General features: G+C 40.9%; 1 protein-coding gene and 3 non-coding genes across 8 annotated transcripts in view; 2 read left to right on the forward strand and 2 right to left on the reverse strand.

The window, feature by feature from the left end:
* rilp (Rab interacting lysosomal protein) overlaps nucleotides 1-771 on the reverse strand; it is a 41,187-nt gene extending 40,416 nt beyond the window's left edge. Inside the window, exon 1 of one of the 5 annotated variants that reach the window (XM_080210510.1) lies at nucleotides 93-771. In XM_080210510.1, the coding sequence (XP_080066636.1) occupies nucleotides 93-365 (273 nt within the window). In that variant the 5' untranslated portion in view covers nucleotides 366-771. The remainder of the gene's footprint in view (nucleotides 1-92) is intronic. The other 4 variants (XM_080210512.1, XM_080210511.1, XM_080210513.1 and 1 more) reach the window with 4 other exon arrangements.
* A 4,047-nt stretch (nucleotides 772-4,818) lies between these two features.
* Nucleotides 4,819-4,892, forward strand: trnat-agu (transfer RNA threonine (anticodon AGU)). The gene has a single exon. It is a non-coding gene; the product is annotated as a tRNA-Thr (tRNA).
* Nucleotides 4,893-5,343: 451 nt separating this feature from the next.
* trnat-agu (transfer RNA threonine (anticodon AGU)) lies at nucleotides 5,344-5,417 on the forward strand. Its single transcript has one exon. It is a non-coding gene; the product is annotated as a tRNA-Thr (tRNA).
* Nucleotides 5,418-5,767: 350 nt separating this feature from the next.
* trnat-agu (transfer RNA threonine (anticodon AGU)) lies at nucleotides 5,768-5,841 on the reverse strand. Its single transcript has one exon. It is a non-coding gene; the product is annotated as a tRNA-Thr (tRNA).
* Between the last annotated feature and the right edge of the window lie 9,858 nt (nucleotides 5,842-15,699).

Genomic DNA, 15,699 nt, shown 5'->3' on the forward strand with positions numbered 1-15,699 from the left:
CTGCCGTGCAGTTATTATGTAGGAGTGTCATATTTAAAAACAGAATCTAAAGCCAGCACTGTCATGGGGTGGGGGCGGTGCGGAGGACGAACCTTGTAGTGGCCCGTGCTTTTCTCTCCGTCCTGTAACATCACGAAGGCTCGGATCAACTCCTGCTCGGTGTTCCCGTTCCTGGTCACGAAACTTTCCAGCATTTCCAAGACGCGGACAATTTTGGGGATCAAGCCTTCCACCACTTTCTTGCCGTGGCTGTCAATCAGCTTCTCCAGCTCGGCGCCGATTAGCTTGGCGATCTCGTACACGTCGTTCACCCCGAGGTTGACGGCGGCTTTGTCCAGGCAGGCGAGAGAGCTTTCAGTGTCCATGCTGGCGGGTGGGAGATTAGATGAATGGAACGTGAATCGGGGATGGAATGTAGCCTGGGAATAGAACGTAGCCCGGTAATAGAATGTAGCCTGGGATGGAACGTGGCCCGGAGATGGGATGGATGTTCTGTCAATGGACGGATCAATCGGCACGGCCAGCCCCCATTGGGAAGGAAGGACTTGCAGGAACGATGTTTTCCCGCTGCAGCCAGTCACTCACCCCCGGCCAGCCTTTTATACAGGGCGCTGCTGTTTCCCTTTTTCTTGCTCTGGGTCTGATTGTCACGTGCACCTCAAACAATCACGTGTCGGGGTGATCTGGTCCAATCAGCAGGCAGTGATAGTGAAAAGGGCGATAGTGCAATTGCGTTTCCGGGACTGGGAACTTTCCTCTTGTGTGTCAAAGATGTGTCAATTCCTCCACCCATTGCCCTGGAATCTCCTGCAATTGAACAAAGTTTTAAAGTTTATTTATTAGTCACAAGTAAGGTTTACATTAACACTGTAATGAAGTTACTGTGAATTTCCCCTAGTCGCCAACTCTGGCACCTGATTGGGTCAATGCACCTAACCAGGACGTCTTTCAGTCCGTGGGAGGAAACCGGAGCACATAGAGAAACACGCAGATCAGGCTCTAGTCTCTGGAATTCCCTTCCTTTAACACCTCCGCCTCTCCACCTCACTCACTTAAGTAATTTTTTAAAACCTACAACCTTCATCTAGCTTTAGTTGGTTTGCCCTATTACATTTTTTCTAAGATTCATTGTAACATTTTGTGTGATAACCCATGTGAAGCATCTTGGGACACTTTTACTCTGTTAACAGTGCCATAAAAATACAATTTGTTGTTACCCCTGCAGATGGTAACTGCAGGAGTGTCCCATAGGAAGCTCCTGAAAAGCTTCAACAATAACAACAATTAAAGGGAGAGAAAATTAAAAGGTTCATGTACGGCAAACCAGAAAACTTGGAAACACACAAAGCTCCAAACAAAACTATCAGCTGAGGAATGACCCTAAATATCAGATAGAAGCAAGGAGTGGGAGTAGGCCATTCAGCCCCTTGAGCCTGCTCCACCATTTAATAAGATCATGACTGATCTGATGACAATCTCAAATCTGCCTCCTGCCTAATAACCCCTATCACCTATAACCTATGACTGCTCCCACCCCCTTGCTTACCAAGAATCTATCCACCTCTATCTTAAAAAGATTCAAAGACTCTGCTTCCACCACCTTTTCAGGAACAGAGTTCCAAAAACTCACAACCCTCTGAAAGAAGTCATAATACATGCAAAAACAAGAATTTGCAAGAACTTTGTAATATAATCTGTCCAACATTCCTTTGTATTCAAGAGGGGAAAACAGAAACAGATTAAAATCTGAAAGAAGATAAACATATGTTGAAGACACACAACCTTTAGGAGAGACATGAGACTGTGCTCCATAACATTTCCATGTTTATATTTAAGGTGAGGCATTTGGCTTTAATTTTAAACACACTTACATATTTCACTGTTAATGTATGTTTAATCTTAATAAAGTGATAGCAAAGTGGCATTTGAAATTTTAACAGACCATCCAGAATCACACTTCACTAAAGGTGGAACAACAGCTACTGGTCCACATAGAGACTCCTGGCACAGTTCACAACAGCACTTTATCTCACCCATCTCTCCAAGTCTTCATAACTGCACTCTTTTTCCCTCCAACACTTTAATTTTATTTTGGCAGCCTTCTTTCTCTTCTCACTTTAATTCAGTGTAATGATTTTGATTTTTGATTTGATTTATTATTGTCACGTATTAATGTACAATGAAAAGTATTGTTTCTTGTGTGCTATATAGACAAAGCATACCATTCATAGAGAAGGAAACAAGAGAGCGCAGAATGTAGTGTTACAGTCATAACTCGGGTGTAGAAAAAGATCAACTTAATGCAAGGTAGGTCCATTCAAAAATCTGACGGCAGCAGGGAAGAAACTGTTCTTGAGTCTTGGGTGACCTCAGACTTAGAGTCGTATAGTCATAAAGGTTTACAGCATGGAAACAGGCCCTTCAGCCCAACTTGTCCATGCCACCTTTTTTTAAAATCTTTTGTATCTTTTTTCCGAAGGAAGAAGGTGGAAGAGAGAATGTCCAGGGCGCGTGGGGTGCTTAATTATGCTGGCTGCTTTGCCAAAGCTTTGAGAAGTATAGACAGCGTCAGTGGATGGAAGGCTGGTTTGCATGATGGATTGGGCTGCATTCACAATCCTTTGTAGTTTCTTGCAGTCTTGGGCAGAGCAGGAGCCATACCAAGCTGTGATACAACCAGAAGGTATGCTTTCTATGGTGCTGTTTCCCCTTCCCCTCAATTCAACTTGATTCTGTTCTTCCATTTCCCTCCCCACCCTCAGCTGTTCAGCCCTCCTCCCCTCAGTTCAGCCTGGCATTCAACTCCTCTAACCAATTCAAGCTGTCACTTATTTTCCATTTCATATTACAACTGCCATCATTCTTCAGGCTGTTGCTCTTTTCTTCCTATGTATTCCAATTCAAACTGGCACAAATATATCTGGGTCTTCACAGCGAGCTCTCTTACTCCTTTTTTCCCAGCGCAAGCTCAGATGCATTCCCTGAACATTTTATACTTATTCATTCACGGGACATGTAAAGTACTTACCTGGGTTTCCTGGGTGGTCCCGACCGCACCAAATTTCCGTCGCTGGGAATTGTCTTGAGTATATATTGATTTGGAGCGTTAGGAAAGCCTAAGCAAGTTAAACTGATATCGCAACTAACAAACACGCGTGTTGATTCAGTTCCCTCATATCAGTAATTGCCACAAGTTTTACTTTGATAACATTATTGTTAAATAAAAATAGCAAGAAAACATCTGAGTGATTAAAATGGATCTTTCTTGTCAGGAAAGCAGAAAAAAAAGAAAAAAACCGACTTGCTATGTGTATTATGATAGTTAACAAAATAAATAGATTAGCCCAGCAGCAGAGGTAGATCGAGATGCAGGTGTCTGCTGATTAAACTACAGGAGATCTATATTTAAAAGGTGTATTAATATTGTTACTTACGTTCCTCACTTTGCAACAGTGATCACATTTCAAAAGTACTTTTTCGACTGTACAACGCTTTTGAACTGGAGGGCTGGAAAGGCGTTTCTTGTTAAATCCCAGAGTTTATTTCCTTCTTTATTGCGAACTCGATGTGCTTTTTAAAAAATATATTTTACTCCATCCTTAACATTACAAAGCCAATACTCAGAATGGACTGGGCAAACCCAAATCCATTTCTAGCTTGCTCCAAAAACCAAATTCAAATTCCAATTGAAGCCAATTCAGGTTCCCCACAAAACTCAAGAATAGCTTCTTCTCTCCTGCTGTCAAGCTTTTGAATGGATTTACCTTACATTAAGTTGATCTTTATCTGCACCCTAGCTATGACTGTAACACTACATTCTGCGCTCTCTCCTTTCCTTCTCAATGAACAGTATGCTTGTTAATACATGTGACAATAATAAATCAAATCAAATCAAAATCAAACAAGATCCAAGCTGACAAGATAAGGCTTCAGTCTGGACTTGATCTTTGCCAAAAGGGTGAACGCAATGGGCTTCACAACAGCACAAGTCTTCTCGAGGTTGCAACAATCACACTAACAATTAATTTTTTTTAATGTACGTGTCTGTTTATTGAACTCTGACATTATTCAAAGAACCATGCCAACACCTAGCCGGAATTTTACTGCCTCACCCACCCTGGAATTGGAGCGGGGGAGGCTCGCAGAACGGAATTCTCCGTTGGTCTCGAGCGGGATTTTATTCCGCTCATAGTATTGATTGTAAAACTGATAGAAAGCACCTTGAAGACACGTCGGTTGGTGCAGATTCGATGGGCCGAATGACCTCCTTCAGCACTCTAGTGATTCTTAAAGTTTATTTATTAGTGTCACAAATAGGCTTACATTAACACTGCAATGAAGTTATTGCGAAGCATTCTCTGATCCTCCCCCCGCCACCCGCATTATCTCATCCTGATATGTAGAAAGATCCTCGAAAAGTGAAGTTGTACCAAAGCACTGTTTGGGACTTGCAAATTAACCCTCTCCCAAAGTGTGCGGTATGGAGGTTCTTTATTGTGGTGAGACACATATTCCTCCTTTGGCTGTGGGAAAGTTCGAAAATGCTGGGAACATAATGACTGAAGTTCAGAACATTTTTTGTTGGCGGATCCCTGAGATCCACCAACAAAATGCTCCCGAGCAAAAATTGCAGATAGGTCAAGCAAGTTCATCGGACCACCCAGTGCAAAGGAGGAGATTAATCCCTGTCAGTTTCCAGCTCTCTTTGATTGTTGCATTTCTTCATTTTAACTTCATCTTTCAATCCTCTCATAAGAGGCGCAAAGCTCAGCGTATCTTTCTTATTAAAGATCACTCAAAGCTGTCTTTGCACCAGTCGGCGCCGTGGCTTAGTTGGTTAAAGCGCCTGTCTAGTAAACAGGAGATCCTGAGTTCGAATCTCAGCGGTGCCTTCCCGAAAGTGGCCTTTTTAATTTAATTCCCCACATTACTAATGGGATAAAGCATAACATCTTTCTTGTTCGTGACACCGTGCCCTGTTGCTTCCTGTGAAGCAAAAATTATTGTGTCGCCAATGTTTACTCTGCCAAAATGTCATAAACTTCTTGTGGAATTAACTTGTTGAGAAAAAAACATGTTCTGTTCCTTCTTCAGCAATCAGTGATATTTGGAACTAAAGCAAAATACTGCAAGACCTAATTGAGTTTTCCCAACATTTCCTACCTTTATATATGTAATAATAGCTACATATTTGAAACTATTAAAGTTTTTCACAGTACTTCATTGAATGTTACTTGTGACACTATTTTAAACTTTAAAGAAGTCGGTAAAAGTGAATACAAGCGCAAAAAGAAAAATTGATAGGTTTATTTCATTCTCCATTAGAAAAACTTCGCTGCATCTGGCGCCGTGGCTTAGTTGGTTAAAGCGCCTGTCTAGTAAACAGGAGATCCTGAGTTCGAATCTCAGCGGTGCCTTAGAAGTTGCTCTTTTAATGCAATTCCTTCACTACCTCTCACGCCCCCACACTGCAAGTCCCAAAAAATATAACACAAGCATCTGGTAACATTCTTTTTCTGCGAAGAAACGTGCTTTACAGGAATCGGTAGCAAGTGCGATTCTCAGTAAAAGAACTGTATTAGTGTGCTGTTCATGAAACTCAGTAACGCATTATTACCAATAAACCTACTTCTGATTGTTCGGCAAGAAGGAGAACGCATTCACCCTTCTCAGAAATTAATTCCACCGGGATTTTGTGCTTGGCGACACTCGAAAATCACCCTACATGCAGAAGGAAGTAAGTTCCATTAAAAGACCTTACCGGCCAAGGCACCGCTGAGATTCGAACTCAGGATCTCCTGTTTACTAGACAGGCGCTTTAACCAACTAAGCCACGGCGCCAATTGCTACCACACCTAAAATAATCCAATAATGAATAAGATTCTGTCATTTTCAAGTCTGGGATTTTTCGAAGAAATGTGTCCTTTTGACTCAGGACTTGCACCACAAATAAAATTCGATATTCACACATTTTGACTTTTTTTTGTTCATAAATGAGTTAATCTGCTCACCAAATACTGCAAGGAAAAGGTACCAGAACTAAACTGAGCGATGGTGGAAATCTTCAATTATCCGAATATTGATACAGAGATCGGAAACCATTCGCCCAAAAAAGTAACAATGAAGAATCATCCCATTTCCCAGCTTGGGATCACAGCTCTATTAACACACACTGAAGCGCCTTAAACACATTTCCAAATGACGAAGGTTTCTGCCTGTATTACCCTATCAGGCGGCGAGTTTCAGACTCAACACTATCCCCTGAGTGGGAAAAAGTCTCCTTCAGTTCCATTCGATCCTTCCGACAATTACTTTAAATCTATGCACCCTGGTTACAGCCCTTCTACTGACTGAATTGGGTCATTACCAACCACGCAACACAGACCACCCCCCCTCCCTCATAATTTTATACATCTCAATTAAATCTCATCTCAATTGCCTCCATTCCAAAGGAAAATAGCCCTAACTATCCAATTCGTAGTTAAAATTATCCATTCCTGGCAGCATCTGGAAGATGCAGCGTAAAATAAATGGCACCATTTTGATAGGGGTGCAAAACCTAGCGACCTGGAGCTGTATGTACACTAACTTTTCAAGATGCCAGAACAGGTGATTTAAAAAGCATGCAGCCTCTTTGTCTGTATTAACAGGAATGGAGGCCTGAGAGAAAAAGAGATGGCGGCTCCTGTGGGATCATTTCCTAAGTAGACTGTCAGTGTCATCTGGCAGAATGCCGAAGAATGCCTCATCACCAGAATTCACAAACAAGCACCAAGATGTGGCTTGGCTGGTAATGAGAAGGGCACTCCCTGCCAGGTGCTTTATGTATGCTCGAGGTCTCAACATCACCGCAGGCTGCCCTCCAAGCAGCTGCGGGGGTGATGAGACAGGCACACACCTCCTTGTGGAATGTGCCTTTGCAAAGAAGGTCTGGAGTGAGATGCAGTGGTATTTGTCGAGGTTCATTCCGAGCAGCTCCGTGACACAGGATTCTGTGATCTACAGGCTGTTTCCAGGTCGCACACCAGGACAAATATCAACTGCTGCTGGAGGGTCATCAACTAGGTGAAGGATGCACTTTGGTCCGCCTGAAACTTGCTGATCTTCCAGTTGAAAGATTTGTCCTTGACCGAGTGTTGCAGACTGGCACATTCCAAGGTTCAGAACTATGTGCTGAGGGAAGCGTTCAAGTTTGGGGCAATCGGTCCAAAGGCATAATGGTGAAAGGCTACTTGTAAAGCCTTTCAACCGAGGCAGACCGAGGGCCCTGTAACTGTAGAACACCCTCAGCCTACATAACTGTGTGCTAATCTGAAAAACAACAGCACACAGTAAAATCTGATGTATATGTATAGTTTCAAGTACTGAAATGTAATGAATGTAATACCATGTAAATAAGCATCGTATAGTACTGTAAAAATGACTTTTTTTGCACCGTTTGTAATTTTTAGATATGTCATTTTGCAATGGTTTATTTGTAAGTTTTTTTTAATGAACAAGGAATATTTTTGAAATAAATAAAAACAGGAATGGAGTTCAATCCCAGTGGCATGCTTAGAATCCATAGGATGATACAGCCTAACAAGAGGCCGTTTGGCACGCAGTGTATTTGCAAGCTTATAGATGGATCTATTCAATTTACCTTCCTTGCAATTATTTACCCAATTCCCTTTTGAATGTCACTACTAAATCTGCTCCCACCAACTTTACCGTAGTACATTGCACATCTTAACAACTTGCTCTGTTAAAAACATGTGTTCCTCATGCAACCTCTCTTTCTTTTGCCAGTCACCTTAAATCCCATTGGTTTCCAACCGTTCTGCCTCTGGAAACTATTGCCTTATTTACACCATCAGAGCCATTCATGATTTGGAACGTGTCTATCAAATCTCCTCTTAATAAATAGATATCTAGATACTGAAAGCATCAAGCGATTTGGGAAGAGGGTGGGAGTATGGCATTGAGATAGATTATACAGGCCCTTGGTCAGGCTACACCTGGAAAATTGTGTGCAGTTTTGGTCTCCTTATCTGAGGAAGGATGTTCTTGCTGTAGAGGGAGTGCAGTGAATGTTTACCACACTGATTCCTGGGATGGTAGGACTGATGTATGAGAAGAGGTTGAGTCAGTCAGGATTATATTCACTGGAGTTTAGAAGAATGAGGGAGGATCTCATAGAAGCCTATAAACTTCTAACAGGACTAGACAGGGTAGATGCAGGAAAGATGTTCCTGATGATATGGGTGTCCAGGCCAGGGGTCACAATCTAAGAATGCAGGGTAAACCTTTTAGGACTGGGATGAGGAGAAATTTATTCACCCAGAGAGTGATAAACCTGTAGAATTTGCTATCACAGAAAGCAGTTGAAGCCAGAACAGTGAATGTTTTCAAGAAGGAGTTAGGTATAGCTCTTGGGGCAAAGGGGAATCAAAGGATGTAGGGGAAAGGTGGGATCAGGCTATTGAGTTGGATAATCAATCATGGTCAAAATGAATGGTGGAGTAGGCTCGAAGGGCTGAATGGCCTACTCCTGCTCTTATTTTATATATTTCTCTGATCAGCCATGATCACATTGAATGGTAGAGCAGGGTCAGTGGGCTGAATGGCCCACTTCTGCTCCTACTTTCTATGTTTCTATGTTTAATCTTCTCTGCTTTAAAGAGAACAAGCTCAGTTTCCCCAATATTGCCACATAATTGAAATCCCTGGAACCATCCTCATAAATCTTTTCTGCACATTCTCCAAGGCCTTCACATCATTCCTAAAGTGCACTGTCCAGAATTAAACATAATACTCCAGCTGCAGCCTAACCAGCGAATTATAATGTTCAGCCCAACCTCCTTGCTTTCTTGCTCTACTCCTCGATTTATACAGCCATTAAAAGAATAGAAAGGACTGAAAATACTCAGCAGGTCTGGCAGCATCTATGGAGGAATAAATAATGTTCACATTTCAGGTCAATGGCCCTCTTTCACCAGAGCTCCGGCTGCTTAGAAATGGACAGTTTTTAAGCCACGTAGGGAAAGGGGGAAGGGAAGGGAAGGGAAGGACAAACTGGATGACCTATGACAGTTTGAAAGGCAGGAGAGCTTAAATGATAAAAAAACGATGATAGTGAAAGACAAAAAGAGATAGTAATCAAGCAACTAAAGAAACATCTTTGTTGATTTTGCCCTACCCACTACTGCTACATTGGCAGCATCATCTTGTCTTGTTTCTCTCTCCCAGATTTTGAGTTCTTCCAGCATTTTCTGTTTCTTTTCCCCATGAATGTATTTCCTTTGGTCCCTGATTGGATACATGCTGCAAGAATTTCTGTGAAGCAGCTGTGACCGCACATAAAGCAGAATAATGGACAAACATGGTAACTTTGGTAACCACAAGGGAGTCTCAAGCCAGTGCTCTAGTTAACAGTTACAGACCATCAAGGACTTTGAATATATCCTTCATTAGCAGTTGGGTAGTATATAATGCAGGCATGCCTTGTTAGTACTCATATATTGTAATTAATCAAGTATGTTGATGCAGTAATTGGTTAACTGAAATCACCTATGCCAAGTGTATAAGTGGGAATATTGATTGTAATAGGTAATAGTAAATTTAAGTGTTGGTTTTTGATTGGTATATGTATGTCATTTGTAACTGAGCCTAAAGGTATAATTGCCACAATAATCCTTTGTTCAGGGAATTGGCAGGCCACATGGTGGAAAGCTGGTTCCCTTGCTTTAGCTTGAATAAAGGATGTTTTATAACTTCGGAAAGCTTTGTCTGATCTCCCAAGTGGGCCAAAGAACTGAATGACTGTTTAGGTCCTTTTTCTTCCTAACAGTCCTTAAACCTGCCTCTACCCTTCCTTTGACAAGTTTTTAGAATTTATGTGGCTTTATGTTAGCTGCCAATCTATTCTCAATCTTTCTTAGTCCCACTTAATCACTCTTAGATTTCCTTGTAACCTTCTATATTCAACTTCTCAACTATTATAAACCTTATATTTGTCATTACTGTTTTAGTCTTTATACCTCCATTCATCCATAAAACCATAAGGAATAAGAACAGGAGTAAGTCATTCGGCTCCTTGAGTCTGCTGTTCCATCAATAGGATCATGGTTGATCCAAGATTTCTCACATCCACTTTTCTGCCCTTCCCCATAACTGTTGATTCCCTTACTTATCAAAACTCAATCTCAACCTTAAATATCCGCAAAGACTCCGTAACATAGGTTCCTGTACCAAGAAGTTCCAAAAACTCACAACTCCTGAGAGAAGAAATTGATCCTCATCTCAGTCTTATATTGGTGCCCCTTTATTCCGAGACTATGGCCTCTAGTCCTAGACTCTTCCCATGAGGGGAAACAGCCTCTCAGCATTTACCCTGTCAAGCAGTTTAAGATTCCTGCCTGTTTCAATGAAATCATCTCTCATTCTTCTAAATTCCAATGAGTCCAACCTGTTTAACCTTTTCTCATAAGACAATCCCTCCATTCCAGGGATTATCTCGTTGAGCCTTCTCTGAACTGCCTTCAATGAAATAATCTTTCCTTAAATAAGGGGACCAAAACGGCTCACAATACTCCCATTGTTGTCTCCCCAGTACCTTGTACAATTGCAGCAAGACTTCCCTACTCTTATACTCCAACTCCCTTGAAATAAGGGTCGACATTCCATTAGCTCGATTATGGGGCAATGCATCGTGCCTCTGATATTACAATATTTTTGCTAATTTATCTATTGGCTACATTGTTTTGCATTGAGTTGTTTTCGCCATTTATCTGTCTCATATTTTCAGTTGTGTTGTTTCATATTTCTCTCCATATCATTATGTTTGCTTATTCCTGTTTTTATCATGTAGCAGGTATGTGGATTTTCTTTTCAGATAGGTTCAACTGACCCCTCATAGGCTTTATAAATTAACAAATGAATTAAACTACTTAAAATACATAAAAAGTAAAAAAGATCAACTTACTGCCAGTAAATAGTTTTTATATTGGTCAGCCTTCCATTTAAAGAGCTCTTTCTAAACATTTACAACACAGGATGAGTGTCCGTTGTTATTTCCTCCTACTTCTGCTCCTGTGAATGCTGAGCCAGCAGACGTGAGTGCAAGATAAGGTACAAGCAGTACATTTTAAATGACACAAAAAGGTCAGACAGTATCTGTGGAGATAGAAGAAAGCTAACATTTCGAGTCTGGATGACTCTCCATCAGAGCTGAAGATAATTGGAAATAGGATGAGATTTACACAGTTGTGGTGAGGGATGGGGTGTGGGGGGCAGGATAAAGGGCCAGCAATAGGTGGGGACAAGGGAAAGATTGACAGTAGAAATCTTATCCTATTTCCTATCGTCTTCTGCTGTAACAAAGGGTCATTAGTTCTATTCCCTCTTCACAGATGCAGTCAGACCTGCTGAGATTTTCCAGCATTTTGTTCTTTGCTTCAGATCCCAGCATCTGGAGTAATTTGCTTTGATCTTCATGTTTCAAATGATTTGGTGTTTGTGGAGGGTGAATACCAGAAGGGCACTGGTGAAATTGATTCAGAATAATAAATACTCGTATGAGGACATGTTTCAACAGCTGTGGGACTGGGATAAAGGCAGATTGTTAAGACTTGAACTTATTCCACTCTTTTCTTTTCAAAACACTACTCCCATACCTCCCTGTTTTATTGTTGAGTTTGTGGAACTGAATGGATTCTAGGCTGAGAGGATGATTGGATGCCATTTGGAAAGAAGAACTGAAGAAGGCTGCAAAGATAAGGTGAACAGATGCATTTTTCACTGAGAAGACAAACTTGGAATTAGATTTGCTGGGGGACAGTGGCGGAGGTGTGGACAATAGATACATGTGGAATAGTTGAACCTATTTGGTTGTCTGAAGCAGTGTTTTAGAAGAGGATTGGTTGGAGCTTACTAGGACATGAGGGGGAAAATTTGATGTGTTATCACCGAAGGAAATTTAGGAATATAATGCTAAAAATATGAAGTGGAAAAAAAAGTGGTAATGCTTCCCATGTTATTACAATGCAGAAGGCCATTCAGCCCATTTTATCTGCACCACTTCTTAGTCATTCCAGTGCCTTTTCCCCGTACCTCTGCACGTTGTTTCTGTTCAAATAATCATTAACGCTCTCATGAATGCCCCAATTGAACCTGCCTCCACTACAGTTCCAGGCAATGTATTTCAGATCTGAATTATTTGCACTGTTGAAGTTTTTTCTTATATCACATTTTCTTCTTCTGCAAATCACTTTAAGTCTGTACTGCCTCTTCCTTGATCCTTTTATGAATAGAAAGTTTTTCTCTTCTACTCTGTCCAGCCCTCATGATTTTGAGCATTCCTATTAAATCTCCTCTTAAGCCTTCTTCTCGCCAAGGAGAACAGTCCCAACCTCTCTAATCTATCTTCATAACTAAATTTTTTTTATCCCTGGAACCATTCTTGTAAACCCCTTCTACAATCTCTCCAAACTTTGGCACACAGCACTGTACACAATATTCCAGCTGAGGCCTAACTAGTGTCTCATATAAGTTCAGCATAACCTCCTTGTTTTTGTACACTATGCCTCTATTAATGGATACCATAAGCTTTAACTGCTCTCTCCATCTGTCCTGACACCCTCAATGATGGATGCACATATATATCCAGGTCCCTCCGCTCTAGCATCTTAAGAATCATACCCCTTATTTTCTTTTGTCCATGTTCTTCTTACCAAAATGCATCACCTCACATTTCTTTGCATCTGACACCTATCTGCTCATTCTACCAACTTACCTAAATCCTTTTGAAGTTCTACACTGTCCTTCTTACAGTTTGTTGATACTTCCAAGACTCATATCATCTGCAAACTTTGAAACTGCCCCCTGCCCAGCTGGATTTAGATCATTTACGTACATCGGGAAAGCACGGGTCCCAAAAGCGACCTGAGGAAAATCACTAAAAACCTTTCTCCGGTCCAAGAAGTATCTATTGACCAATATTATCTGCTTCTATTATTCAACCAACTTTATATCCACACTGCTACTGTTCCTTTCATTCCACGAGCTATAACTTGTCTCGCATCTGTTGTGTGGTGCTGTATCAAATATCTTTGAAAGTCCATGTACACACCAACTGTATTACCTACATCGATCTTTTCTGTTAACTCTTCAAATAACTCCAACTTAAGTCAATTTCCCATTTAGATATCAATGCTGGCTCTTCCTAATCAACCTACATCTTCCACGTGACTATGAATTCTGTCCCAAACAATTGTTTCTAGAAGTTCCCTCACCACTGAAGTTAATCTGACTGGTCTGTAATTGCTCATCTTATCCTTATAACTTTCTTTTGAAGAAGGATGTAGTAAAGAACAAAGAAAATTACAGAACAGGAACAGGACCTTTGGCCCTCCAACCGTGCACCGACCATGCTGCCCAGCTGAACTAAAATCCCCTACCCTTTTGGGGAAAAGAACAAAGAAGCAGAAAGCTTTCTCCCCTCTTAGAAATTAATTCAACCAGGAGTTTGTGTTTGGTAACAGATGAAATTCATCCTGTGTACAGAATAAATTGGGTCAAGGTACCACTGAGATTTGAACTCAAGATCTCCTGTTTTCTAGAGAGGCACTTTAACCAACTAAGCCACAGCATCAACAATGCAACAGTTGCGATTCCCCAGTCCTCTGTTACCTCCCTTAAATACAATGAAAACTTACCAATTATGACAAGGGCCTCCAAAATTTCCACTCTCACATTCTTCAATCCATTCTCAGCATCATGTTAATCTCATCCAGTCCCAGTGCTATGTTAATTTGTCAAGTATCAACAGCCCATTCAACACTTCCTTAATATTAATTTTCCATAATTTTATTAATTAATAGAATCCACCTCCTTGGTAAAGACAGATGCAAGGTATTAATTTAATACCTCTGCCGTGCCCCACTTGTCTCCATATGTGAATTCCTTTTTAGATCCCGAATAGGCCCTATTATCATCCTTTTATTATTTACATGGCTATAGAAGACTTTGGGATTCCCCTTGATGCTGGTTGCCAGTCCTACCTCATTATCCCTCTTTGCTTCTCTAATGTTTTCACCTCCCTTCTGAAGTTCTCTTGGTTCTCAACTGTTTTCTCAATCTGACACCTGTCATAAGCACTTCGCTCAACAAAGTTCATTATTTTTCTGCAGTCTCCAGCTGCAGCAGATATTTTACATTGAATAATATCATAGGTTTGTACTTATAGATGATGGACAGACTTTGAGGAGTCAGGTGAGTTACTCACCATAGAATTCATAGGCTCTGACAATAGTTACATGGCTAGATCAGTTAAATGTCTCATTAATCCCAACACCAAAAATACTGACAGTGAGAGTTTCACTAATTGCCACTACCGTACAGAGGCTTAAATTCTCGTTAGAGATAGCTATTACCTGGCAACAGTGTAGCATATATGCTACTTGCCATTTATAATCCCAAGCCTGAATGTTGTCCAGGACTTGCTGCATATGGACTTATAGACTGCTTCAATATGACTAGTCACAAATTGTACTAAACGCTGCAATCATTAGCAAACGTCTCTGCCTCTGGTCTTATTTTAGAGGGAATGTCATTGATAAAGCAGCTGAAGATATCTGGGCCTCAGATACTAGTTCTAATTTCCAGTTACTTTTATTTGCAAGTAAATCTGAAATATCAGGAAATTCTAGCTAGAATAGTCACATGACTGACATCTACATCAGTCTCACCCCAGCAGAGACCTACAGATCAGTGGATGCTTTGAGCATTAACCTTATGATGCCATCATCTGGTGATAGTTCATGATCCCATCAGATGCCTTCACACATCATGAGGTGTCAGAATTGAAAACCTAGATGACCAGGCACTCACAAGCAAGCAGGCACCAGGAGAAATCATTACAATGCCAAGAGGCTGATACCACAGCACTCTAGCTGAGATATCAACTCGATACAGCACCAGGTTAGAGTTAAGTTTCAAAGGAACAAATAATAGACACTTGCCATAATTATTTATATTCATGTAAAACTAGCAATAAGTCCAATATGTATCAGTTTTTTCATGTTTGGAGGTCAGTTTGCATTTGGAAGCAGAATTCTTTCAACAGTTGCTGTCTTAAGCATCACTAAGGGGGTCGTGTTGTTTATCGACTTCGCTGAAAGACAATCGCTTGCTAGTCAACATCTCCTATCCTATCGTGTGTGCATCCCTCATTTCCTCTTTTACCTTTATTTTAAAGGACACATGGGAATATCCATACAGAGTCCAACAGTAATGGTTCTATGAAAGAAGCCTGAGAAGCACAATATTTTCCTGTTGGAAGTATTGAAAGGAAGCTTGCAGAATTGATTTTTAATTGCACAACTGAGTAGGTAGATGGTTCAATGCCAGTAAAAATTCAAACCCTATCAATCCATCCACTTGTTTGACATGCTCTGAAGGTACTTATCCCTCTTTTTGACATGCTTTAATTTAACCAGGTACAATTCCTGGAACAGGACCGTTAACTCCAATTACCTTGTCATTTTCATACAAGCACCACTACAGGGGCAGCTGGATTTTCTATCAGCAGCCAGCTGGTCAGAACTGACTGCATTTCAGCAGGCATAAGTGTCACATTTTATGAGGGATACTTACCAACCAGTTCTGGTCATGTTAATCATTTTATTGCATTCTGAAATTCACAACAAATTCCACTTGTAA

This window comes from Carcharhinus amblyrhynchos, chromosome 23 (assembly GCF_965287045.1).
Source record: "Carcharhinus amblyrhynchos chromosome 23, sCarAmb.v2.hapA, whole genome shotgun sequence".
NCBI lineage: Eukaryota > Metazoa > Chordata > Chondrichthyes > Carcharhiniformes > Carcharhinidae > Carcharhinus > Carcharhinus amblyrhynchos.